A 26,384-nucleotide genomic window follows, 5' to 3' on the forward strand; every position below is an offset into this window, starting at 1 on the left:
CAGTTGTTTTTCAACCAGTTTCCCCCGAAATCCTTGTTTTTTCGTTAACGTGGGTTTTTTCCGGAATGCAACTTGAGGTGGTAGGTGTACCTGGGTCTAAAGTGAGCGAGAATAGATAGGTGGATGAGGGAGGATTGGCGGGAGGAAGGCATGGGGGGCCAGAGAATGATTGAATGGTTGAATGGATGAGAGAGAAACAGTGGGTGAGGAGGAAAAATGGGTGGGTGCAAACGGGGGCGAGAGCCTCGATTCAAGATGCAAACCCAGACTTCTAGTTAAAGATGATTTCGTAGTAATAACTGTGGCGTTAGTTAAATGCTTATTGTGTGCCAAGTTGGGAAGACACAGTCAGATCAGACACAGTCCTTGTCCCATGCGGGCTCACAGTCCTTTGATGATGGCAATGTCATTTGCCCCACCTCAGATGCTGGGACTAACCAAGCAGTAACTGCGTTGGGAAAGTTGTTCGGCCCTCGGCTAATGATTTCCCTGTTCCGAGGGATTGAGAGTGTTGGGGAGAAAGCTACCCTGTTTCTCAGGCCGTCGGGCAGCTCGCTGCCCTTTGTCTGTTCTGCCTGGAAACCATCCTCCTTAGCGAAGCTTATTCCCTCCAACAAGCTGTTGGGGATTGAGAAAAACCTCAAGTAATCTCTCAATATCTGGCTTCCCTGCAGAGCAAAAGAAGCAAGAACGTCGGCTTCTCCCATCTGCAGCAGAAATCAACCGATGAAATTGCTCGGTGCTTTTTGCAGCTGCTGACCCCGTTGAGTAACCACATGGAGGTCATCCATAACTACTTCCAGGTCAGGCATCTTGAGTGTGCGAACACGTTATGGTGGGATCTTTCAAGTCCTAATAACCACATCGCACTTCGTCTTCTGGGGGAAATCAAGGGAAACTAGGGACCACCCTTGAAGAAAACCCCGTCACAACAGTATCTCCTTTTATGTTAAAGGTCTTAATTGACGAGGACAAGGACATGGAAGATGTACTGAGTGTGCATGGACAGGCCCAACAGGTCCTGGCTTCCTGTTACCTCCGGCTGCTGCAGATTTTTCATGGGCTGTTTGCCTGGTGAGTGTGTGGGTTCCACAACAGGTGGAAATAAATGAAAGATGTGGATACTGCTGCTCTCTTCTGAGGGTCCCTTAGCCAAGCCCACAGGCTATCGCCTTCGTCGAGCCCTTGAGGCAAGAATATTTTGTCTGTGGCCTCGGGTGGATCCCCAACCGGACCACTATAGAAATAAAGCTGGGCTCGGGGCCTGCGGGACCCGGCGGGAGGGGACGCTGAGCTGCACTTGCCACACTTCTCTAATCCGAGGTGGCCTCAAGTTGCCTGGTTGAAATTGAGGGACCCAGTGGCTGAAGCTGAGCCCGAATCAGCGGGTTTGTCTCGTCCCCTAGGAATGGATTTTCTCAGCCTAAAAATGAGAACTTGCTGAAGTCAGCCCTGGAGGTGCTTGCAGGCAAACTGTATCAAGGAGACAGTGAATTGCCCGAAGAGGAACTGTTCAGGTAGGCGATACTTCTGGCAGCAGAGCTGCTGTTTAAGATCGTCGCTGAAAGACACTGGCATTGTTTCCTGGATTCCATTTGGGTGTCTCCTCCCACATCCTAATGTATGGTTTCTGAGAGCTGTTAAATATTTTTTAAAGTAGTCTTGCAGATTACCAGCCCACACATCCCACTCTGTTCGGATCATTCTGATGATACTTCGGATCGTTATGACCCCTTTCGTTCGTCCGTTTGTTCAGTTGAATTTACTGAGTGCTTACTGCGTGCAGAGCACTGTACTAAGCACTTGGGAGAGTAAATACATAGACAGATTCCCTGCCCTTCTCTTTGACATTTATTTTGGCATTTCATCCTCAGAGCACTTAAAGTGGAAAAGAGGTAACAGATAAGATTGTTCTCCCAGTTCACAGATGAAGAATCTAAGCTTGTCGTGGACAGGGAATGTGTTTGTTTGCTGTTGCATTGTAGTCTCCCAAGAGCTTAATACAGCCCACATCATCCCCCTGGCCTGGAATGCCTTCCCTCCCCACGTCTGCCAACCTAGCTCCCTTCCTCCCTTCAAGGCCCTACTGAGAGCTCACCTCCTCCAGGAGGCCTTCCCAGACTGAGCCCCTTCCTTCCTCTCCCCCTCCTTCCCCTCTCCATCCCCCCCGCCTTACCTCCTTCCCTTCCCCGCAGCACCTGTATATATGTATATATGTTTGTATGTATTCATTACTCTATTTTACTTGTACATATCCTATCTATTTTATTTTGTTGATAAGTTTTGTTCTGTTCTCTGTCTCCCCTGTCTAGACTGTGAGCCCACTGTTGGGTAGGGACCGTCTCTATATGTTTCCAACTTGTACTTCGCAAGCGCTTAGTACAGTGCTCTGCACACAGTAGGCGCTCAGTAAATGCAACTGATTGATTGATTGATCTGCACACAGTAAGCGCTCAGTAAATACGACTGAATGAAGAAACAGGCACAGGGCGGCTTCATGACTTGCCTAAATTCACACAGAAAGCATTAGAGCCAAGATTAGAACTCAGGTCTTCTGAGCTCCAGGGTAGTGCTTTGTCCACCGTACTCTTCTGCCCTCATTCACAACTGACCTGGGATAAATTTTTCTGGTTCAGGCGCTCAGGTGTGCAGCTTATCAGCAAAACCGCTTAAAGATGAATCTGTTTGTCTCCCTCCTACATAGTCTGTGAACCCCATGTAGATCATGAGCTGGGTCCAACCTGGCTAACTTGGAGCTACCCCAGTGCTTAGTACATTGCTTGACACATAGGAAGTGCTTAACGCATATCAGAATAATAAGAATAAGTATTATTATTTTTTGAACACTTTGTGCAGAGCACTGCACCAAACTCTGGGAGAGTAGAGTTAATGGACATGATCCCTGCCCACAAGGATCTTACCATCTAGCAGGGGAGACGGGTCTTAAGATTCAGGTAGCTGGAAGCAACAGATTTTAAAGGTATGTCTGCTGTGTGACCTTGGGCAAGTCACTTCGCTTCTCTGGGCCGCAGTTACCTCATCTGCAAAATGGGGATTGAGACTGTGAGCCCCACGTGGGACAGGGACCGGGTCCAACCCAATTTATAGTGCCTGGCGCATAGTAAGTGCTGAACAAACACAGTAATAATAATAATAATAATAATAGTTGCTATAGATGGAGTGGGAGGTGTGTACCCAAGTCCTTGGATGATGCTGAAGCGGGAGCAGGAGAGAGGGGAAGAGAGATTAATCAGGGAAGCATTCATGGAATTGGGATTTCAGAAAGGCTTTAAAGATGGGGAGAGCAGTGGCCTGCCAGATGTGAAGGGGAAGAGATTTCCAGGCAGAAGGGAGGGAGTGAGCAAGAAATTAGCACCAGAAAGACAGAAGCAAAAGAAACAGTGAGTAGGTTGGTTTGAAAGGAGTTGAAGCACGCAAGCCGGGGTGTAGCCTTAGGGGAATGATCAGAAGAAGCTGGGCAGTGGGGTGCCATTGATTGAGAGCTTTAAAGCCTTAAAGTCGGAGTTTCTGTATGCCACGGAGAGGAACCGGTAACCATTGGAGGTGTATGGAGGGTGGGGAAGATGTGCGAAAACACTATTTTAGAAAAGTGATCCGGACATCTGAGTGAAGTATGGAACTGGAGAGGGGAGAGGCAGGCAAGGAGCTCCGCAAAAAAAGTCAGTGCGGTAGTTGGCAGGGTGAATTCTGGAGATGGAAACCGACAGGACTTGGTGACTGAATGAGAAGATCGAGAGAGAGGAGTCGACAATCAAGCCAAGGTGGCTGGCTGGAGAGACGGGGAAGATAGTGGTGTCGTCAGCAGTGATGGGAAAGTTGAAAAGAGAGGATTTGGGAGGAAAGCTGAGGAGTTCAGTTTCGGCCGTGTTGAACTTGAGGTGCCGGTGGGACATCCATGTAGAGCTGTCACTAAGATTGCAGACGTGGGGAGAGGTTGGGGCTAGTGTGGTAAATTTGGGAGGCCTCCACGTAGAGGTGGTACATGAGCTTTAAGAGCAGGTGAGCTCCCCAGGGGAGTGAGTGTAGATTGAAAATAAAAGGGGACCCAAAACGGAACCTTTCACTCAGTGCTATTTATTGGGCACTTACTGTGTGCGGAGCACTGTACTAAATGCTTGGAAGAGTACAAAATAGCAATAACCCTTGATGGACACCCAGGGTTAAGGATGAATGAGACTGAGCAGGAGCAACCAGAAGGGTAGGAGGAGAACCAGGAGAGGGCTGTGTCATAAAAACCAGTTGGCTAGTGTTTCTGGCAGAAGGGGGTGGTCCACAGGGCGAAAGGCTGCCGAGAGTTCAGAGAGGACTAGGTTGGAGTAGAGTCCGTTTGATTTGGCAAGGAAGAGGCCTTGGAGAGAGAGGTTTCGGTGGAGTGGAGGGGGTGGAAGCCAAATCGTAGATGGTCAAGGAGGGAGTTGAAAGAGAGGAAGTGGAGGCAGTGGGTGCAAACATACAGTGCCTGGCACATGGTAAGCGCTTAACAAATTCCATTATTATTATTGTTATCATCCCTATGAGGGAAGCAGCGTGGCCTCGTGAAAAGAGCAGGGACTAGGAGTCAGAGGACCTGAGTTCTGACTCTGGCTCTGCCACTTAATCTGCTGTGTGACCTTGAGCAAGTCACTCAAACTTCTCTAATAATAATAATAATAATGGCATAACTCCGCAAAACTGTGCCTCAGTTATCTCATCTGTAAATTTTTAATTATTTTATGGTATGTGTTAAGTGCTTACTTTGTGCCGGGCACTGTACTAAGTGCTCAGCCCCACGTGGGACTCTGTCTTAATCCCTGTTGTGCGGATAAGGGAGGTAAAATGGGGATGAAAACTGTAAGCCCCATGTGAGACAGGGACTATGTCCAACCCGATTGTCTTGTATCTACCCCAGCGCTAAATACGATGCCTGGCTCACTTAATACCATTAAAAAAGACCATTAATGCTATTTTTAATGTCATTAAAAAATATGTATCTGGGGCATTTGGACAGGAATGATAGGAGGAGGTAGGGCAATAGATGCTGCAGTGGAGTCAAGAGGGTTGGCTTTAGGATAGAGGCTACTTTGTGTTTGAAAACAGTTGGGGAGGAGCCATCAAAGACTGAGCAGTTGAAGATGGCATTCAGGGAGGTAAGGAGAATGGGTGCAAGTGCTTTAATAAGGTGTGAACAGATGAGGTCGGGGGCATAGGTGGACGGGGTGGGTTTTGAGAGGTGGCTGGGAAGGATGAGAAAGTAGATGGCGGGGTAGGTGGGAAGGAAGTGAGGTGAAGCGGAGAGTTTAGGGAGCTCACACCTGGAGGTTTTGATTTTGTCAACAAAGTAGTCGGCAAAGTCATCAAGGCAAGAGAAGGGAGAGGTGGGGTCACTCGTGTTTTAAAGAGGGAGATAGTGGCAGCACACCACTGCACCAGCATGGGAATGGGGGTGGTGAGCCAGGGCTGGAGGTTCATAGTGCCAATTCAGAGAAGTGCGAGGGAGTGGAGTTCAGCGGAGAGGGTGAGGAGCTGGGGGTATGAATTTGTATATCAAGAAAGGGGAGGTTGGGCAGGGGATCCGAATGGGGGCGAGCCGGCCTGGGTTAAGTGGAGGGAGGGCGGTCAAGACACTGGAGGCCTTTGTGCGGGGGGTAGGACGTCACTCGTGCAGGGACGGAGCGTGTGGGAGGGAAGGCAGGTGAGGAGGTTGTGGTCCGAGAGTGGGATTTCAGAGTTGTCGAGGTTAGAGATTGAACAGTGACTTAGGGTGTAAAGACATAAACTGAAAATAAGTGGATATTTATAAAGGCTTGGCATGAGGAAATGTCCAAGAGACCTTTGGGTAAGCAGGTGGTTTGAGGTAGTGTGTAAAACCCATGTTGCCAAAATAACATTAATTCTCTTTTCTCTCTCCCCGCAGCCTGACTTTTCGCTACTTGAGGAATTTCCAGCCCAGTATTCCTACTTTCCAGTGTGGCCTTTATCTCATTAAGCTCCAGGTTGCCATCGCTGAGAAATCCCCGGGCCGCCAGCACAAAGATAAAATAGGTGATATGTCTAGAACCTCGTTTTTCCCTTTTTTCTGTGAATAGCTGATGCTTTGTAACCGCCTAGCACCTACATTGTGGGGATTTTGTGCGAATGATTGTATTCATGCTGGCGAGTGAGGAAAAGCTCTTTTCCATTCCCAACCTGGAAACTCAGCCTCTTTCCAACTGTGGTCCCCATTGTGTTTTTCTACACATAAGGCATCTACTACTCCAGGGGGGTCACTTGTGGTTACCGCTTGAACTCATCCTGGTAACCCTGTGACTGTAAATGCCTGCCTCCCATGCGTCCCAAAGGCTAGCAGCCGGGGAGTTGGGGAGACCCTAATTTAGCTATTTAGCCCAGCAGCATGCCCTCGTGGATAGAGCACGGACCTGGGAATCAGAAAGAGTTGGGTTCTAATCCTGGCTCGGCCACTTGTCTGCTGCATGACCCATGGGAGAGGCAGAGCTCTACCACAGCCAGTTCAAGCTGCCTTTAAGTCTTTTCATGGCTAAGTCTTGCACATGTCTGGGAGTGGCTGCCAGCGGTTATCTGGTGTGCCTATTTATCTTCAGAGTATTCCGGTTACGGTAAGTAATCCTTGGGGTCAGTGAATTGGAACTACAGCTGATTGAGAAACGTTTCGCAGGCAAAAGGTCATTTATCGCCTCTTAAAGTCTCTCTAGCCAGAATCCAGTATTGAAAACCGTGGTTTAGAAAGAAGTTTTGATAAGCTGACAGGATAGAGGAGAGAAGAGAAACTAACTGGAGCTGAGTATCCGCATTTATCCAGAAATAGAGCGTAACCATCCACTGGGTTTGTAAAATTTTGCAAGCTTTGAAAAATAGCAACACTCTTTTTAAACCAAAAAAATCCCCCTAAAAGTTGTATATGATCACTGATAGGACTGTCTGATTCTCGAGATCTCCTGCCTGCTTTCAGAATCTTCCCCCTCTGTTGATACCTCTGACCTTATACCTCTCCTCTTCTGGAAGCGCTTGCCCCACTTTTCTTTCTACCCTGACTGCCATCTTCAACCACTTGCTCTTTTTTTGTCCACCCTATACTACATAAACCTTATGTGGCTTCCTCTGCCCACTCCATTATTCCTGTTCATACCCCTCAAATGGGTTGTATACTTCCAATCCATCAACCAGTGGTATTTACTGAGCACTTACTGTGCCAAGCACTGTACTAAATGCTTGGGAAAGTACAGTATAGTAGGACAGGCTAGCTGCGATGGGATCCATAAAATACCCCCCACAGAGCCGGGATGGACAGGACAGACTTGAGGGATCCAACCCCCTGCTTTGTTCCCCCAAATTGCCCGGTCGGGGCCGAGACTAGGGTACAGATCAGGCCTGCAGCCCCCGCGGCAGAGCTTCCCATCTAGCCGCCTCTCCCGGGTAGCCTTCACCCCGGGCAGCCAAAAGTAGCGGGAAGCGGAGTTGCTGGGCCTTAAGAGGGGCGGGGACAGGGAAGATGCTTCAGCTCCTTGCTCACCCCAGGCTGCCCGCCACGGTTCCGCCCTGGACTTTACCCCCCAGCTGCTGAAAGTCCATGCCCCTCCTCGGAGTGGGAGTTGGGGGGGTTTTGATGGATATGAGCCAGCTTGCGGCATCTGGGTACCCGTCCCTCTACAGGGAACCCGGCTGCCTTCCCTTCCCTCCCTCCTCCCCTCTGGGGCTGGGGGCCAGGGTATTTGTTGCGGGGTGGGGTGAAGTAGTTCCCACTAGCTTGACAGTCTCATTTCCACTCCCTTCACTCCACAAAGGTCACCAGTCATCTCCTCCTTGCCAAATTTAGTGGGCTCGAATCCCTCCTAAATCTTCTTGACCTACGTCGTGGACCACTCCCTCACTCCTTTCTAATTGAAACACTATGTAACCTTGGTCTTACGGACACAGTTCCCTCCTGGAGCGCCTTTCTGGCGTGTCCTCGCCTTCCTTCGTCAGCCCTTCGTCTGCCTCGCACCCCTTAGCTCTGAGTGTTCCTCAAGGCTCTGTTCTGGGTCCCTTTCTCACTCTCCCCACCCCACCAGGGGAGTTTATCTGCTCCCTTTGGCTTCAGCTACCACCTCTGTCTGGAGACTCTCAAATTTATCACCCTCCCCCCAGTCTCTCACCTCTTCTATCTAGCATTTACTGTGGCCCTCCAGGACATCTCCACGTGAATGTCCTGCTGGCTCTTTGAGCTCAATATACCAAAAACTGGATTCCCTCCCTGCTCTTCTTACAGTTGACATACCACCACCTTTGAGATCGCAGAAGTCCTCCTCCAGGAAGCTTTCCCTAGTTACTTTTTCTACTCCTTAAGTCATATTACCCCAGCTATCACCTCAGGTTCTTTTGTGACACTTGTGCGCTTCTTTGTACATCAGCTTAAATGCTCTGCTATTTAAGCACTTATTCCTCTCTCCGTCTTGTCTGCAATTTATTCTGTGTCTATCTCCCTTGCTAGATTGTAAACTCCTCGAGGGCAGGGATTGTGTCTTCTAACTCTTTTGAACTCTCTGGAGCGCTTACTTACAATGCTCTGCACACAGTAAGTGCTCCATAAACACTGTTGATTGATTCCTCTGTGTATACCCAGTATGCCCATTGCATACCAATCTTCCTGAAATTCCTATTCATTCAGTCATATTTATTGAGCGCTTACTGTGTACAGAGCACTGTACTAAGCACTTGGAAAGTACAATTTGGCAACAGAGACAGTCCCTACCCAACAACGGGCTCATAGTCTCGAGAAAAATAAGGAAATGCTGCCCGATATCAGGAAGGAGGAAAGCCGGTTTCAAATTGGGTTTTAGTAGCCTGCGTGAAGAAATATGTGGGCAAGAGAATATAATCTTTACAATCGGTAGTATTTATTGAGGACCTACTGTGTGCAGAGCACTGTACTAATTGGGAGAGTACGATAACTGGCCTCAAGTGGCTTTAATCGAAACCCTGTAGACCCTCCCCCATTTGATTCTAAAGCAAGGAAGGGATAGGATTTGAGCCTTGGTGTATTTTTTGGGGGGGGCAGGAGGGGTTGGGGGAGCCCTATCCTGCAACTCTACTATGAGATGGGAAGGAGGCCATAGTGCCCTGGAATGAATATTAGCTTGGGAGTCAGGGGAACCAAACTCTAGTCTTAGCTGTGCTACTTGTCTGCTAGGTGACTTTGGACAGGTCCCTTGAACACTTCATTCCTCGGTTTCCCCATATGCAAAATGGAGGTAATGATACCTGCCTTTCCCCACCTCACAATGACCTAATATGAAAGTGTTCTGGAAATAAAAGTGCCCTATAAAATCGTGATAGCATTGGAGTTGTAGAGGAGTCTGAGTCAATTTGAGTTTTGACACCACCTTTCGGCAGTTGTCTGCTTACTTGTCGAGTCTGTGAGGAAGAGGGGATCAAGTTTTCAGCTCTTTCAAGTGACAAGAGGAACCCAACCTTCTATTTCCTGTTGGCTTGATGCATATGACATGATCGTAAAACTTGATATTTTGTTTGAATGCTGCTGTCGGGCTATGTGAGGTTCTGTTGTACCTGAAGGGGCATCTAGAGATTATTAAACGAGAGTCATGCACTTGAACCAGCTACACACGTGGATTTTCTCTGAAGCCATCATATCCCCTTTATTCACCTTCCCAACAGCTTCCCAGGCCAAAATGTTCCTCTGCAAAGTCTGGCTGAAGCCGAATGGGGAGAAAGAGAAGGGCAGTGGCTTTAATGACCAGCTCCAGTCCCTACTCAGGTGAGTCATTTTGGTTCCTACCAAGGAAGCTAAATGTTCTTTTATCTTCCCCTATTTGTGCTACCCTTCCTGGAGTACCCAGCATGGCATAGTGGATAGAGCACACGGGCCTGGGAATCAGAAGGTCACAGGTTCTAATCCCGGCTCCACCACCTGTTTGCTGTGTGACCTTGGGCAAGTCTCTTCACTTCTGTGCCTCGGTTACCTCATCTGTAAAATGAGGCTTGAGACTGTGAGCCCTATGTGGGACAGGGACCGTATCCAACTCAATTTGTCCAGCGCTTAGCACAGTGCCTGGCACATAGTAAGTGCTAAACAAATCCCATAATTATTCCCCCTCTTCTCCAGAGAAACCCTCCAATGGCCAGTAGTATTGAGTGGGAGGGAACTGAGAGGAATCCTGAAGATTGAGAAATGGCAGCCCTCCATTTTTTAATTCAGTAGTTAAACAGGTCTTTAGTCCCTTTTGTAAAAGCAAATAGGATGGGACTGAGCACAGGGGAGCCCCACCAAAGACTGTCCTGTCCATGGGGCAGGCCAGAGAGGGGTGGAGCACCAGGGCTGGGGAGAGGGTGTTGCCATTAGCTTTGCCCCCAGAAGAGGAGGAAAGGAAAGAAGAAGGGGAGAATGCAGTAGCACTCTTTCTTTTGTACTGTTTGCTCCCTTTTCCTCCCTCTTTCCCTTCCCTTTTCCTCCCCCTCCCCCTTTCTCGTCACTGAAATCCATCAATTAATCAGAAGTATTTATTGAGTGTTTACTGTGTGCAGAGCACTCCACTAAGCTCTTGGGGGAGTACAGTAGAGTTAGGAGACATGATCCCCGTCCTCAAAGAGCTCACAGACCCTAAAACAGATCCCGAGTAGGGAAAGCAACAGAGTTTAAAGACCGGTTCCAAAGGCTTAGGTGACGTGGAAGTGCCGGCGTGGCAGTAGGGGAGATGAGAGATGAATCAGGGAAAGCCTCTTGGAGGAGGTGGTGATTTTAAGAAGGCTTTGAAGATGAAAAGAGTGGCGGTCTCAGAACTCCACCCCTAAGTTCAGCCCCCACGCTGAAAATGAAAAGGTAGTGCCCCTGCCTGGAAGAGCAGGCACAAGGTATTGTTGGACTTTTTGGTCACCCATCCCCTAATCAGGTCCTTGGTTCTCTTGGCCCAGCATTTACCTGACCCACACAGACAATATCCTGAAGGCCATAGAAGAGATCGTCATGGTTGGTGTTGAGCAGCTAACCAATTCGCCCAAAGAAGCACATTCTTCCATTTTCCCTACGCTCTCCCGGTAGGTGCGCGGTCGTTGTTCTTTACGAGCCTTTTTCCCCCCCTTGGTTTTGGCATTAAAGTCGAAAAGAGCCTCCCGGCCCTTACCGTCAGTCTGGGTATCGTGCCGAGTGAGGACTTACCAAACGGGTGAAGGCCCGGTGGTGTCTGTTGCCGATCGGGGTCTCCGAGATGTCCTCTTTAAGGGTCGCTATGGAGCCTGTGGGGGTCTCTGTGCCTGACATGCTCCGGCTCCTCTCCCCCGAGGACTCCATTCTGGTTTGTTCAGATGTAACATTCTCCTGCTGAGAGGCCCAATTAATCAGTGGTATTTATTGAGCACTTACTGTATGCAGAGCACTGTACTGATCGCTTGGAAGAGTTCAATACAACAGAATTAGCAGACACGGGAGGCAAGCGGCCTTGGGTTGCTCTGTGGCAGTGAGTTCTTGGTAGGCATTTCTGCCTTGAGAGCTGATTCTGCCAAAGTGGGGTTTTTGATGGCTAACAGAAGGAGAAGCGGGGAGAGGAGCAGGTGGGGGGCACGTTTGGATTCAACCCCATCGTGTCTCCCAACCAACCGCTATTAGGTTAGCTTCCTGTTTCTGAGAACATCACGTTCCTTAAACCTCCTTCCTGGGACCCTTCAGTGACCTTCCCACTTCACCCCCTTCAGTGGGCCAGTGCTGGGCTAAAACTTAGGATTTGCTGGTTTTGGCAGAAAACGCATTTCAGGACCTGAGTTCTTGATTGGACCCTCGGTAAGTCTGCAATTCCAAACTCTCCTTTTCCAGGCAGACATTTTTGGTTTACTTTCGGGTGATGATGATTGAGCTGGAGAAGACAGTGAGGACCTTCCCTGCCAACGTGCCGACAGACATCCAGGTGAGTTCCCAAAGTTGACCGAGAGCCCTGAGCTTTGCAATAAGCAACTGCCCCCGCCCCAGGCAAGGCCCAGAGTGGTCTGACCGGAATTTGGGTCCCACAGATGGTGTCCTGAGGCCTGGAGTCCTTACTCCTGCCTCCTTGCCTCCCTGGGCCTTATTTTCTTGGCCAGCCAGAGTCCCTCCCTGATTGGGAGAGGGTTTGGTTGGTAAGGGCTAAGTATGCAGAGATGAAGAGGCATAGGGATACTACCGTGAGTACAGAGCACCGACCTCTGCTCAGGCTTGAAACCACCCGAGGGGATGTCTCTAAAGCAAGAAGTAGCATGGCCTGGGAATCAGAGGACTTGGTTTTCTAATCCTGGCTCTGCAACTAGTTGGCTGTGTGACCTTGGAGAAGTCACCTACCATCTCTGTACCTCAGTTTCCTCTTCCGTAAAGTGGGGTTTAAGACCTTGAGCCCCACGTGGGACACAGACTGTCCATCCTGATTAGCTTGTATCTAGCCCAGGGCTTAGTACGGTGCCTGGCACGTAGTAAGCACTTAACAAATGCCATTTGAAAAGAGAGAAAGGGAGGCAAGTTCTCATCTTGTTTAGGGATGTAAGATAATAGCATCTCCTCGAACTGTGGTGTGGCAGAAAAATCCAAACCCTACGAATTGTGGGCTTTTTTGCCATGCCACATTTCGGAGGATGATGCTTTAAACCCCCCCCAAAATATAGAGTGCTAGTTGGTGGTGGAGGAGCCGCGGGATAAATGGCTCTGACAGTGACCGGATCCTGTTAACACCCCTCCATCTTCCAGGAGCTCAGAGAGAAGTTTGTGTTTTGGAAAATGGCCGTCAAGGACTTCCACATCCTTATTAGCCTTGTTAAGGTGGGTGCCTTGGACATTTAGCCCATCTCTGGCTAAATCTGAACCCAAAGACCATGGACCCAAAGAGTGCCTCCTTCGCCTCATGCCTAGAAGTGTGTGGCAGCCTCCCTCCCTCCCTCCCTCCCTCCCCGACCACCAGGACTGGCCTCACGAATCCCCAGTTAGATGATGCCCAAGTTGCATGGATACAAGACGCGTGTCAGAATATCCCCGTTGTTTTTATAGACGTCTCACTGCGGCTGTTCTGTCGACCCCAACTGCTCTTTCCCAGCCAGGGTCACCCTCCTGTGTATGTGCAGAACACACACTACACAGGCTCACTTCCGACACGCCTCTGTATACAAATGGAGCACATGTAATCGTACATCCCTTTTCCTTGGCACGATAGAGAGTCTTTCCATACCGACCCCCTCGTATCCCATGCCCATCATCCACCAGAAAGCGAAAAACAGACGAATCGGGCTTTGAACCGTTGCCTGAATTTCTGGAACAAAATCATGAAAATGATTTAAAGTCAATCATAATTTGGAGGTATGAAACGTTGTCCCCAGCTTGCTGGGAAGCTGCAATTAGAAGCTTAAACTGTGGCTGTCGATGACGCTTGTTGAGGAGTAAGACATTTTGTCTTTCGCTTCCCAGGTTTACGACAGTTGGCCGATCCTGAACGTGTCTCTGAAGGTGAGGGAAGGTTTGCTGTTTTACTCAGAGGTCATCCTGGCCCTTCAGTGCTGTATCTTTCTGTGGTAGAGAGGTTTTGTGCATTGGGCCCCTAAGAGGACTGACCCCCAAGTAACCTTAACTGCAGACTTTAAGTCTCAGAAACAGGGGCCAGTGATTTATTTGGGGAAATTTAACAGCTGAGTCTTCATTATCCTGCCTCGGAGTTTTGGAAAACCATGTTCCTTGGGTTCTGAAGCCTGGTGATGCCATGGAACCAAGATAGGGAAGGCAGTGGAAGGCCAGAGGGCTCCGAAGAAGTTGCCCATGGACCTTGAAACTGGTAGTAGCAGTAAAAAGATACTGCTAGGAAACTGTGGGTGACAAGAGCAGATAGGTGGGATGGCGAGAGTTGCCGGAGAGCCTTCTGGCCGATTGTGAGGACTTTTCTCGTGGTGCGGAGAGATGCCAGAAGCCAATGGAGGGTTTCAAAGAGTGCAACACTTCAAGGAGATGTGCCGTGTAGCAACATGTAGCGTAGATGGGAGTGGGGAGAGGCTGAAAGCAGTGAGGAGGTTGATGCGGTTGCCTAGCTGCGATCTGACCAAAGCTTGGTACCAGGGCAGCGGCAGTTTTATGTGGAGGGGAAGGGGCGGAAGAACCGGCAGGATTTGGCAGCGAGGACTCGAGGATGACACTGAAGTTGAGGGCTTCTGGGGCAGGGAAGTTGGGGATATCGACTGAGCTGAGAAAGTTAAGAGAGGAGAGGGTTGAGGGAAGATAAAGAGGTTGTTATGCTGCCTGTATTTGACTTCTGGGTGTGCAAATGCTCTGAACAGCTGAAACCCGAGGAGCCCGAAGAAAAACGGTAGGGCCAGCTAATTCACGGGTGATTTCTGCCATCTTCTCTCCCTGCAGTACGGTCGCCTTTTTGTGGATGGATTCCTTAAGCAGTGTATGCCACTCCTGGACAGCACTTTTAAAAAGTACTGGGTAAGAACCGGCAACAGCCACGGACCGATCCGTCAGTCTTGTCTGTAGACTGGCCCAAGAATGCTTGGAGAGAAAGAACATTTCTGTGCATTCTGCAGCAGAAAGTGCCTCCTTTCCTCTGTCTCTAGGTCTGCCTAGGGCAGCTTTTGTGTTGGAGTCCACTCCGGGTGGTCCACACGGAGTCCCGAGTGGACTCTGGGCCAACCAGGGGATGAACCCCGTAGGACTTGGGCCAGGCCTCCCAGGACAACTGAATCAGAACAGATCCCTCAAGTGCTCACTCACCTCCAGGAACACCCTTGGTCCTGGGTCATCCCCCGAACAGTCCTTGCTAAACCTTATCACCTTGTGTTACTTTAAATGTAAGGTATCATTCGTTCTTGCCTAAGTTTTAGAATCACATTCCCTAGCATGGCTCAGTGGATAGAACCCGGAAGGTCATGGGTTCTAATCTCGACTATGCCCTTGTCCGCTGTGTGACCTTAGGCCAGTCACTTAACTTCTCCAGGCCTCAGTTCCCTCATCTGTAAAATAGGGATTAAGACTGTGAGCCCTATGTGGAACAGGGACTGGGTCTAGCCCAATTACCTTGTATCTACCCCAGCGCTTAGAACAGTGCCTGGCCCATAGTAAGCGCTTGACACATACCATAATTATTATAGTTATTCTTATTTTGGTTTTCCAGGTCCCGGTACTGATGACACAGTGGTTTCCTAGACAAGCAGTCCCCACTTAATCCTGTCTCCTTATCAGCAATCCCACTTCTCTTTTCTTCCCATCAAAAAAATAAATAAATAAATTGGGGTTTAGGCGACAGCTGCTTTTCCTCTTCAGAGCACTCATTTTGTGCCTTCAGTCAGTATTGCCTTTGATCTGCCTAACTTCCTGGGGCAGAGACACCAGCTGTAGTTTGAACCTTCAAGGTCAGCATTGTAGGGTCCTGGCAGAGCAGAAGTTGGAATAAACAGGGACCGTGGGCAGAGCAGTAGAGTAGTTTGGGCTGGGCCGTGTGGGTCGGGGCAGATACCACCATGGCTCTGAGCCTGGTGGTAATGTAGCTCCGGTAGCCCTGATGACGGAGGTGGTAGGTTGCCCAAGGCAAGGTGCCAGGGAAGCACAGCAAGGATAATCTGAGGCCTTCTGCTTTAGGGCCTCTCCATGGCAGGGGCATTGAGATTGGCTTGTACTTCTTGCAAAAAAAAAAAAAAAAAAAGCCCGGTCGATAATGAAACGAGAATGTCCTCTGTGTAAGATCGTTTCTCCCCCTTGAGCTGATCTTTGCCAGAGGTGGACGCTGCAGTGTTTATTCATTCATTCATTCAGTCGTATTTATTGAGCGCTTACTGTGTTTATGTGTCGTAAACCTTCTGGGCTCTGTTGGTTACAGGAAGAAGTTGATTACTTACTGAAAATCTTTCAGCTGAGTACCAGACAACTTCACAACATGTGTAGCCACTCTAAGGTAAGGCAAGACAGCAGATCACTCCTCTGAGCCTTCCCCCAGGGCCTGGCACTCCTTCCACTTGCAAATCTGCCAAACCCGCATGCCTCCCAACTCTAAACCCTCTTAAGCCCACTTCCCCCAAGAAGCTTTCTCTGATTACTCTCCACTTTCTTGCTCCCGTCTCACTATCAGTCACCTTAGCACTCGTGTGTGCATCTATTTGCTTAAAGTACTTTAATTTCGTTAAGCAGAACTATTTCAAGAAGGTGCTTAGGAAAGATTAATAACTGAGGGTCTGGTAAAAATTAATATAGAGATGGGAGTATAGAAGTCAGACAGTGGCATGTATTGAGTATCTTCTGAATGTGAGGCATCATACTTGGGAAAGTAAGATAGAAAGAAACAGGCACCTTTCCTCAAAGAGTTGACGTTTCAATTGGGGAAGGTAGACAAAAATTATGTACAGGTAGTGGGAACAAGAGGAAGAACAAGGGTAAAGCAGAAAGTAGGACAAATAAACCAGGATGAAATACTAAATAATAATTGAATATATAAATAAAAAGGAAATAGGTGCCTAATTGGTGAGAACAGGAATAAAATACAGCCAATGCCTCACCCCGATAGGCCGTACCCGCATCCCCTTCATCGCCTCCATCCTCGGCTCCCATTGCAGGGGGCCTCCTGGACCAGGGAATTTTTTCAGCTAAGATAAAAGCCAAAATTCATTTAAGATTTAAACCTAATTTTACCTGGTATTTTTTTTTTCAATTGATAAATACCCCTGAGGCGTATGTTGGTTTCTTCTGAAAAATCCATACCTTACATAGGCAATGTAAGGCTCGTTAAAAGAACTAGGAATTGAGTATATGTCGGTCGGTGTCAGTTCAGAAGGTGGTATCTCTGGATGCCTGTCACGTAAGCTTAAGCTTTCAACCCATTGCAGACAGGGAACGTGTCTACCGACACTGTTGTGTTGTCCTCTCCTCTCTCAAGCGCTTAGTACAGTGCTCTGCACACAGTAAATGTTCAATAAATACCATTGATTGATTGGTAATCAAGGTAGTTTCACTACAGCACAAGGTAACTGTGATGTTTTCACCTTAATGCCGGTATTATCCAATTGTAAAGACCAAATTCATCTAAGAAATCAATCAACAGTATTTATTCAGCCTGGGAGGGTACAATGTAAGTAGAAGACACAATTCCTGCCCTTCAGTAAGACGTTACAGCCTAACGAGAGCTGGTGGGGGCAAGCCAGGTCTAAGCAGTTTACAAACACTACGGCTGTTGGAAATAGAAGTATGAAAGGATAAGTCGATAAGTAAGTTCATCTTCAAATGAATAGTAACGATTGTCCTGAGAAACGCATCTAATTTTCCTGTGCGCCTGTGGTTCCCTTTTTAGATTCACCAGGACGTGCGCCTGACTAGCCATGTGCCTTCGTTAAAGAAATCCCTAGAGATGCTTGTCTTGAGAGTAAAAGCCATGCTGATCCTCAACAACTGCCAGGAGGCTTTCTGGCTGGGCATTCTCCGAAACAGGGACCTGCAGGTCAGATCGGGGAACAGCCCAGCAACATTTCAGAGCCGATTAAAACAAGCCTCTTCAACCTCAGTGATGGTCGGGGTTTACACCATAAGGCAACCTGGGAAGAGCAAACATGATAAGAGCTTGCTCGAAAGCAGGCCCTCTCACCCTACTCCTTGGGTAGTCTGGTTCCTTTGAGATTCCTTTCTTGAGATCTCTGAGGAGTTTGTCTTTCAGGAGTGATGACGCCCAGAACGAATGAGGACCTAATTTAGCAGAGCCTTGTGATGATAAGACTATTTTGGCGCTGGGTAGTACCTTTTTCTCTGAACCTCAGACCATTTCCCCATACCAAATTCTGTCTCCCATTTAGGCTCACGGGTTCCTTGGGAAGTAATATGGGGCGGGAGCGTGGCCGAGTCTGGGGGTCAGGAGACCCAGGTTCCGGTCCCAGCTTTGCCACTGGCCTGCTGGGATAAGTCACTGAAAGCTCGGGGCCTCAGTTTCCTTATTTGCAAACTGTGAATGTGGCTGATTGTGAGTCCCGTGTCTCACAGGGACTGTGTCGGATCTGATCACCGTGGATCAACCCCAGCAATTGTTAAGTATCGTAGGCAGGATCTAGTAATATCATCTCCGCGTGGTTGGTATCCTAAGTGGTGATGAGATATATATATACGTATTTGAAGTTCATATTTTTAGAAGATGCCATTGTTGGTGAAGTTTTCCTGTAGCTGCAAGTGTGGCTGGAAGGATCAGTGCAGGACTGCCATTTCTGACCATTTTAGGGACCCAGCCTGAATAACTATCCACAGGATTAAGCTGTGGGCCATTATCCCTTCTCTGTGCACATTCAGTAAAACAACCGTCGATCTTTCAAATCCTCGAATGTGCTGTCTGGGTTCTACCACTCGCGGGTCGAGAAACTGATGCGTGGAGTGTTTAACGGCTTGGGGGTCAGAGGTCCGGCTCCGCTACTTGTCAGCTGTGTGACTTTGGGCAAGTCGCTTAACTTCTCTGGCCCTCGGTTACCTCATCTGTAAAATGGGGATTAAGACTCTGAGCCCCACGTGGGAGAACCTGATTACCTTGCATCTACCTCAGTGGTTAGAACAGTGCTTGGCACAAAGTAAGAGCTTAGCTAATACCATCATCATCATCATTCTAAGATCACAAAGCTGGAGTTCCAACCCAAGTCTCCTGACTCATGGGTGGGATGTTTAGGCACCAAACCACAGCAAACCTCTCAGTATGCACTAAGATTGCTCTTTTTCTTGGTGTTAGGTAAAATACCTGTACCATTGACTTCCACCTCTCCCTATCCTATTCTTGTCATTCCTAAGGAGCTTGGTGCGGGCAAGGCTCACTACACACCCACTGAAAGGGATTTTTAAACTTGCTCAGGAGGGAAGTCGAAGTGGGTTGTAACGGTCTCCCGTTTGTCCTTTCCTGGCTAATTTGACCTATAGGCTCTTGAACGAATGTTAATTAGGGTTTAATTATTATAACATCTTTTATTTTGTATCCTTACACCTTTTCAGTCATTCATGAGTTTCTTTTATACTGACTTTGAAGTGGGGTGTGTGTGTGTGTGTCTCACGCCTCTGTGCCTGGCTCCATTAACTGTGCACTTAATTTCTCATATCCCATTTAGGGTGAAGAAATCCTGGAACCAGATTCCCAGGAAGAGGAGAGTGAGATGGAGTCAGTTTCCCAGCTCTCCAGGCAGGAAGCAGAAAAGGTACAAGACAGGATCTGTGGAAAGGGCACCAAAGCTTTGGTGAATGGGTTCAGGATAGGTAAAGTCCCTGTTATTTGTTGTTCATTATAGTCTTCAGTGCCATTATAATTGACCTTTAAATTTGCTGTAACAAAAGTGGCTCTGAATCTGATCACTTTGTTTCCATCTGTAACCAGGTTGCAGGCTTCAGTCAGCATCAGGCAGTGATCCAGTTTTTTTTGTTGTTCATTCAATCATATTTATTGAGCGCTTACTGTGTGCAGAGCACTGAACTAAGCGCTTGGGAAGTACAAGTTGGCAACATATAGAGACGGTCCCTACCCAACAGCGGGCTTACAGTCTAAAAGGGGGAGACAGACAACAAAACAAAACATATTAACAAAATAACACTTGTATCTACCGCAGTGCTCGGCACATAGTAAGTGCTTAACAAATACCCCGTGTATTATTATTAGTCATTGCAGATCCCAACATTTACTCCACACGCAGGTAGTTCTACTTGCAACAAGCAGTTAGTTTGTTTCCCCTGGTTATTCTAGAACACAAATCCATTATGGTCACCCCAAGCCCATCATTACAGTGTCTTCTTAGCTATTCATTGAATTCCGTTGCGGTTTAGGCTCGAATTGACTTTCTGGGGCAAGTGAAAGAGAAATAGATTTGTGGTTGCTTGTAACGGCTGTTTTGCAGTAGTCGCCATTTTTTCCCTCTCTCTGCAGTAAATCGCCAGTTGTCTCTCCAGTTCCCCCAAGTTCTTAATTTGGGACTGTGAGAGAGGGCTGAAGTTGGCCTTGCATTGTAATTTCTGCTTTTCACTAGTTAATATCAGGAAGCATTAAGAGCCTTTGAAATTTTCAGCATTTGTCTTTAGCCAAAGCATGTGCCTAGCAGGGAAAGTTCAAGTTCAGTAATTTAGCCATTGTTCCTCATACGAGACGAAAACAGAAATTTTTTCCCATTTTGGACATGTCCTCTTTGCCCGGAACTTAGCCAAGATTGTCGGTTGACTCAATTTAATTAGGCTAGAAAAACCAGTGTTTATTTCAGGTAAGTTTGCGTAACATCTGTCGCCGATGAACAGTACAGGTGTGTTTTGCACAGGGGTGGACGTGCTTCTTGTGCACTTAGCAGAAACTAACTGCTTGTGCAAAGTCGAACTGCCTGCGCGTGGAGGAAATGTTGGGATCTGCAATGACTAATAATAATACATGTGGTATTTGTTAAGCACTTACTATGTGCTGGGCACTGGGGTAGATACAAGATCGTCAGGTCCCACGCAGGGCTCACATTCAAAGTAGGGTGGCGGGGACAAAATCCCCATTTTGCAGATGAGGAAACTGAGGCCCAAAGAAGTGAAGTGACTTGCCCAAAATTACCCAACCTAGAGTAGTCAACTCGTAAATTTAAATTAGAGATGATGGCGGGAGGTGGGAAGAGCCACCACAGGGAAGCTTGGGGGAAGAGGGGTACTTGGCTGTAGCCAGGCTCCATTTTCCTTTCCCTGGCGCTCCTGGCGAACAGAGAAGGAAAGAGAGGTGGCCCCAGGGAACGAGTCTCCACAAACTAGGCACTCTTCCCAGCTTTTTTGCTGCTCTTTGAGGGAAGCAGCAAAATGGAAGTGGATTGGCCGGAACCCTGGATCTGCGTCATTCTTGACGCAGTTATATTGCAGTCTCCCAAGCGCTTAGTACAGTGCTCTGCCCAGTCTGGCTCAGTGGAAAGAGCACAGGCTTGGGAGTCAGAAGACATGGGCTCTAGTCCCGGCTCCGCCACTTAACTTCTCTGGGCCTCAGTTACCTCATCTGGAAAACGGGGCTAAAGACTGTGAGCCCCACGTGGGACAACCCGATTACCGTGTATCAACCCCAGCGCTTAGAACAGTGCTCAGCGCATCGTAAGCACTTAACAAATGCCGTTGTTAATTATTACTTAATTAGTAAGTGCTCAGTAAAGACAGTCGATTGACTGATTAAGATAACGGTCTTATTCTTTGGTGCCTAGGACAATGGAAACAAAGCAAGCGGTAGTGAGAGTGACTAAGAGGATGATGAAAACGATAGCGCTGATAAGACCTCGGCGATAACCGAGAGAGGTACTCTGGATGTCTCTCAATCATGTTCCTACATCACAGAACGGCCTTCGAACCGTCAGTTGAGACCGCGAAGGGACACCTCGGCTGAATCTACCAGGCAGAGGTTTGCTGACTCCTGCCATTAGCAAACCCAGTACTTGCTTCAGTCAGCTTTAGGCTTGGCCTTTGCGTCTGAAATATACTAAGCCCAGACCTCTGGTATCTTGGCAGTTCAACTTGGAAGCACTTTGGATTGTCTTTGAACCTCGATTTGCACTGTCCACTTTCCGTTAACTGCTCTCCACTGCTGTCTTGACTACTGAACTTTCTTCCGTGCGTTCCATGGCCTTCGTCTTCTTTTTCCCCACCACACCTCCTTAATTGTTCAGTGTTTCAGTGAAGGTGGGGTCGCTGGCAAGGAGGGGCGGCAAAGGGGAGGATACTTAAAAAAGCCAAAGCCAGTTCTCAGCAGAACTGAGGGAACACAGCTTTAAGAATCGTAAATTTGCCTCCCCAGAAGACATTTCGTTTGCGATTACCCCGAAACGCGGCTTCTGGCTTCCAGATGCCTGCCCGGAGGTAGTTCATGTTTCATTTAAAACCGGATGGGAAGTTGGCAAGGGGCCTTCCTGCTGTTGCTATTTTTATCGTCTCACATACCGCAGAGGAAGAAAATCTAGCCTTTCTGTGGATTTTCCATTTTCACGGTCCTTTTGCTCTATCCCTTCTGAGGTTATTAAGGTGGATTTCTCAATCCCATTTAGCCCATGCAGGGCAGAGTACCGGTTCACTTTATAAATTAGAATGTATTCTGATTTCCAGTTCAGCTGTGGCAGTTCCCCTTGAAAGCCAGTGCGCTGCTTAGAAATCACGTTCAGAGCAATGGATTAAGAGCGTGTTTTTGAATAAAAACCAAACTGAATGCAGAAAGCTTTTCCCTTGTGCTACCCCCGGTCTTTGTTCAGGCCTTTTTTCTCCCAGTCTTTAATAATAATAATAGTGATGTTACTATCCTTCCATTCCTTGTGTGTGTGTGTGTGTGTCTGTCTGTCTCTTTTTTCTGAGCAAATGAACCAACTCCCGAATGGTGGACCATCTGGTGCCACTCCACCCAGGAACACAAAAAGCCACGACTGTCATTTACACTTTCGTGCTACTAAATTCTCCTTGCCTTCAGGTTGTTTAGAAAATGAAAACAGCCAACCACTGTATTTTTGTGGTTTGTATTGTTGGTTTTTCCATTATCATGGGAACGTTACAAGCCTGCACTGTGACGCGTCTCCCTAACGAATGTTTGATTTTATAAAGGAAATGTTCTTTGTTCACCGTCACTGGCCTTTCTTTGATGATGGGAGAGAGGATGATCACTACGTTGTCATTTCTAAGCTGGAAATTGGCGATTTTCGTTTCATTGAAATTGAAATTTTAATCAAAGTGAGTAGCATGGGAATGGAAGGAAGTGCAGCGTGGTAAGTAAAATGGAAACCACAAAATATTTTTACCTGGAGTGCTGCAAGATAAAAGTACACTTTTTGTAAGTGGAGTGCAGTAGCAAACTGGCACGTAACATCTGCTTGCACATACTGAGTACCATTTTACTTTGAGACTCCTTCAGGCCAGTAGGCCACTCCTGGCCTGGGTTGATGATTTTGCAAAATGCCGATTTTTCTGAAAATCTGACCACTCCAGTCCATTTGGGGGGTTGAGCGGTGATCACCCGGCCAAAGACGGAGTCCACTCCATTGAGTCGGACAGGCTGGGGTTTCATCAGACTATTTTTTGTATCATCTGCGGTGCAGTGTTCTGTTATGCGTGGCAACTTGGGACTTTGTGATGTGGGAGAAAAATTGGAACTCTCATTGCGATCCCAAAGGATTCCATCTCTGGCCACGGTGATCCTCCGGAGGTAGTGCTGCACTTCCTTGTCTGTAGGGGTTTCACTAAAGCTGACAAAAGACGTAGAAGGATCCCTGGAAGGCCTGGTTATTGGGTGTCGTATCCACTGGAAACTCTCATCCAGCGGCGTCCACGCTGACCAGAGCTGATATCCTTCTGCACCTAAAGGAGAACAGTCAAAACACAGACCCACTCGGTCGTTTGGGCACCAGAGCAGCTTCTCAATCAATCACCCAGTAGCGCATACTGAGAGCAGAGCATTGTGCTAAATAAGGATTTGGGAGACTTATGACAGAGTTAGTAGGCCCAAGCTTTGCCCTTGAGGAGCTTACGGTCTACTAGGGGAGGAAGACACAAAATAATGTGCAGGTGCAAAAAGAGAAGGAAAAAGGAATAAAGGCTTTTGGGAAGCCAAAAGATACAGAAGGAAAGAAAAAGGAATAAAAACTGAAACGGTAGAGTACGTAAGTCCGCAGGTACAGTGGTTATCGGTGCAGGCGTGCTGAGATGGTATTTGGGGGAGAGGACCTAGGAAGGTGAAAGATTATTCGGGGATGGCTTGTTGGAGGAGATGTCATTTCAGAAGGGCCTCAAAGGTGGGGAGAGCTGTGTTCTGGAGATTTGAAGAGGGACGGAGTTCCCTGGGAAAGAGGGGAGTGAGCAAAGTGTCGGAAATAATGAGGCACGGTGAGTAGGTTCTCTTGAGGAGAATGAAGTGTGAGCAGAGGTGTACTGGGAATAGAAGAATGGTGATTGTGGCATTTGAATGCAACCCATTGTACTGAGGGCTTGGGAAAGTACCAACAGGGCCTCCTCCAGCATGCTTTTCCCGATGAATCCCAGCTTTTCCCAGTTCAGAGGGAACAACCGAAAAGGCTTACAGGGCCGGGCCTTTTTCTCACCCAGACTCCTGCCTGCTTGCCAGTCCCTAAGGAGCTGGTGATGGGTTGGTTTCAGGCTCCAGAAATTTAGCAGCGTCTTCTCTGAAGAAAGAACCACCCAAGGCCCACCACTGCCTGCCGTGACCCTGCTCTTTAACCCCCGAACCTTGTCCGCAGCCTGAATCGCAGTTGCTTGGCACTGATGAGAAAAACATCACTGGGGTTGTTGGCCTTCAAGGGCTTTGACGTAGCCTTTAAATCACTCCTTCCCAAATTCGTGGAATTGTAAACGAAAAAAATAGAGGGTGAAGAGGGCTGCGTGTGTGGTGAACTATTTTTATTCATTCGGATTCTCAAGACCTCATCCTGCTTCCCCTGAGAGAAGCCACCACCGCTTCCATTCGCTTATCAGTACTTTCCTAAAAGCCAAGCATAATCCACTCAAGCAGAAGCCAGGTAAATTACATTGAATTCAAATAGTAATAAGACAATCTGGTTAGTTAGGAGCTGAACTCGGCTTAAATGGAGGATGTCCACAAATTCACGTTCAGGAAACACAGTTGCCACCTTCACCTGGCAATCAAATAACCCCTTCCCCCAACCCATCTTGCAGCCTTGAAAATGGTTTTCCCGTGGCTTTCAGAGTGCCCCCAGGCTCGTGCCATAAAGGACTCGAAGTCTAAGGTCAAAAACTGATGGGTTGTAAAGCTGAAGCGGGGTGGAAGTTGAGAAACTTGGCAATGTTCGTCATAACTCAAAACATCTTAAATCAAGGACTGCCTGAACAGGTATCGTAGATTTGCTGCTTATTTCTTATTTGGAGCGCCCAATTGAACAGCGAAGCAAGTGTGCCAACCAACCGGTGGCTTACCTTGTAAGTTGCTTTCCTCCGGGGAAATGTTGGAAATCTCTTCAGTTTGCACAGAATCGGCCATTTTGGTTTTCCTTTGACCCCGGCTACTTTCCCTTAACTTGAATCTGTAAAGGAGATGGATATGTGTGTGTAGTCAGGTAAAATTAGAGATCTGGAGAGGTTAGAGCGGAGAGAAACCAGAACAAGGAAAGAGGAGGGTAACTAGCCACCTCTCTTCCTCCACCTCCCGTCCCCCTTTCTCCACCCCCAACCCTCACCTCCACAGTCTTTCCATATGCATCCTACGCAAATGGCATATTTAAAACCATGAACTCCCAAACTCTGGGGTGGATTACAGTCGTAACTGCTCTCCCAGGGGAAGCACCTGTGAGGGAACCTCGGCTTGGCTTGGGAACTTCAGTGACTCTGCCAGGGTATGTTGGGGGATTAGAAATAGGATTTCTGACCTATTCCTGTGATCATTCACTTGTTCAGTCGTATTTATGGAGCGCTTACTGTGTGCAGAGCACTGTGCTAAAGGCTTGGAAAGTACAATTCAGCAACAGAGACAATCCCTACCCAACAACAGGCTCAGTCTAGAAGGGGAGGAGACAGACAACAAAAGTAAACGGGCATCAATGGCATCGGCATAAATAGAATTATAGATATATAATTGGGGGCGTGTTGGGGGTAGGGGATCCACTCACGCGTCGGCCAAGTCCTGGAGGCTGTATGCTCTGGAGTGCCAACTATTGCTATGGGCCTCTCCGGGAGGCATAGCAACAGCCTTTGTGACATAAGGGGGGGGGGGGGGTACTCAGTCGGGGGTATGACCCTGTTGATCCAAGGGCTTCGGCACAGTGTTCTGCACACAGTAAGCGCTCAATAAAAATGATCGAATGAATGAGTGAATCCAGAATGGAGGCCGATTTTTATCTTCAACGCCCCCCCCCCCGCCGCCCCCGGGTTTGGGATCTGTAGGCTACCCTGACTGAGGGTGGGCTTGCAAGTTTGGCGGGCACAAATTTGTCCAAAAAAGAAGAAGAAATGACCTTCGGTGAATTTCACTCCGTCAGCCAAGGACCCTGAAACTGAACCCAATCACCCAAGAAAGCCCCCGGCTAGGAGGCGTAGGCTAATCGAGATGGAATCCACAGGAGGAAGGCCCGGGACCATCCGCAGTGGGGAAAGTTATAGGAGCGTGACCACTAGCAGATGAGATGGATTGAAATCCTGTCATTTGGGGAGCCTGGTGCCTTTAGGGGCCTCGCAGTCGTTGAAGTATACAATTTGCTGAAACAGAGATCCTTATTGAATGGCAAATTAACTTCATTAAACCCCATGGACAAGGCGGGGATGAGAGCATGGCTCTTTAGGCTGTAGAACTGATAGGATTTCTGACCTATTCCTGTGATCATCCATTTGTTCAATCGTATTTATGGGGCGCTTACTGTGTGCAGAGCACCGTACTAAGCGCTTGGAAAGTACAATTCAGCAACAGAGACAATCCCTACCCAACAACAGGCTCAGTGTA

At 48.1% G+C, this 26,384-nt stretch overlaps 2 protein-coding genes across 2 annotated transcripts in view; one reads left to right on the forward strand and one right to left on the reverse strand.

The window, feature by feature from the left end:
• The window catches only part of FANCD2 (FA complementation group D2), a 76,901-nt gene extending 54,515 nt beyond the window's left edge, over positions 1–22,386 (forward strand). Inside the window, exons 31-44 of the mRNA XM_038740292.1 lie at positions 675–803; positions 956–1,074; positions 1,407–1,517; positions 5,915–6,042; positions 9,670–9,769; positions 10,924–11,046; positions 11,819–11,909; positions 12,716–12,787; positions 13,427–13,465; positions 14,363–14,437; positions 15,825–15,899; positions 17,286–17,432; positions 19,063–19,149; positions 21,151–22,386. Coding sequence (XP_038596220.1) covers positions 675–803; positions 956–1,074; positions 1,407–1,517; positions 5,915–6,042; positions 9,670–9,769; positions 10,924–11,046; positions 11,819–11,909; positions 12,716–12,787; positions 13,427–13,465; positions 14,363–14,437; positions 15,825–15,899; positions 17,286–17,432; positions 19,063–19,149; positions 21,151–21,189 — 1,335 coding nt within the window. The 3' untranslated portion in view covers positions 21,190–22,386. The remainder of the gene's footprint in view (positions 1–674; positions 804–955; positions 1,075–1,406; positions 1,518–5,914; positions 6,043–9,669; positions 9,770–10,923; positions 11,047–11,818; positions 11,910–12,715; positions 12,788–13,426; positions 13,466–14,362; positions 14,438–15,824; positions 15,900–17,285; positions 17,433–19,062; positions 19,150–21,150) is intronic.
• Positions 22,387–22,427: 41 nt separating this feature from the next.
• FANCD2OS (FANCD2 opposite strand) lies at positions 22,428–25,607 on the reverse strand. The gene is made up of 3 exons (XM_038740293.1): positions 25,558–25,607; positions 24,869–24,975; positions 22,428–23,278 (listed from the first exon to the last, which is right to left on the reverse strand). The coding sequence occupies exons 2-3, from the start codon at positions 24,930–24,932 to the stop codon at positions 22,719–22,721; spliced, it is 624 nt and encodes a 207-aa protein (XP_038596221.1). The 5' UTR covers positions 24,933–24,975; positions 25,558–25,607; the 3' UTR covers positions 22,428–22,718.
• Between the last annotated feature and the right edge of the window lie 777 nt (positions 25,608–26,384).

The sequence above is a fragment of the Tachyglossus aculeatus genome, chromosome X1 (genome assembly GCF_015852505.1).
Source record: "Tachyglossus aculeatus isolate mTacAcu1 chromosome X1, mTacAcu1.pri, whole genome shotgun sequence".
In the NCBI taxonomy this organism is placed as follows: Eukaryota; Metazoa; Chordata; class Mammalia; order Monotremata; family Tachyglossidae; genus Tachyglossus; species Tachyglossus aculeatus.

What these genes read in the sequence shown, in the direction of transcription:
- FANCD2OS (XM_038740293.1), bottom strand. Translation starts at nt 24,932, where the DNA reads ATGGCCGATTCTGTGCAAACTGAAGAGATTTCCAACATTTCCCCGGAG. An exon ending in GGAGGAAAGCAACTTACAAG is followed by an intron (nt 23,279 to 24,868) that starts GTAAGCCACCGG and finishes GTTCTCCTTTAG; the next exon opens with GTGCAGAAGGATATCAGCTC.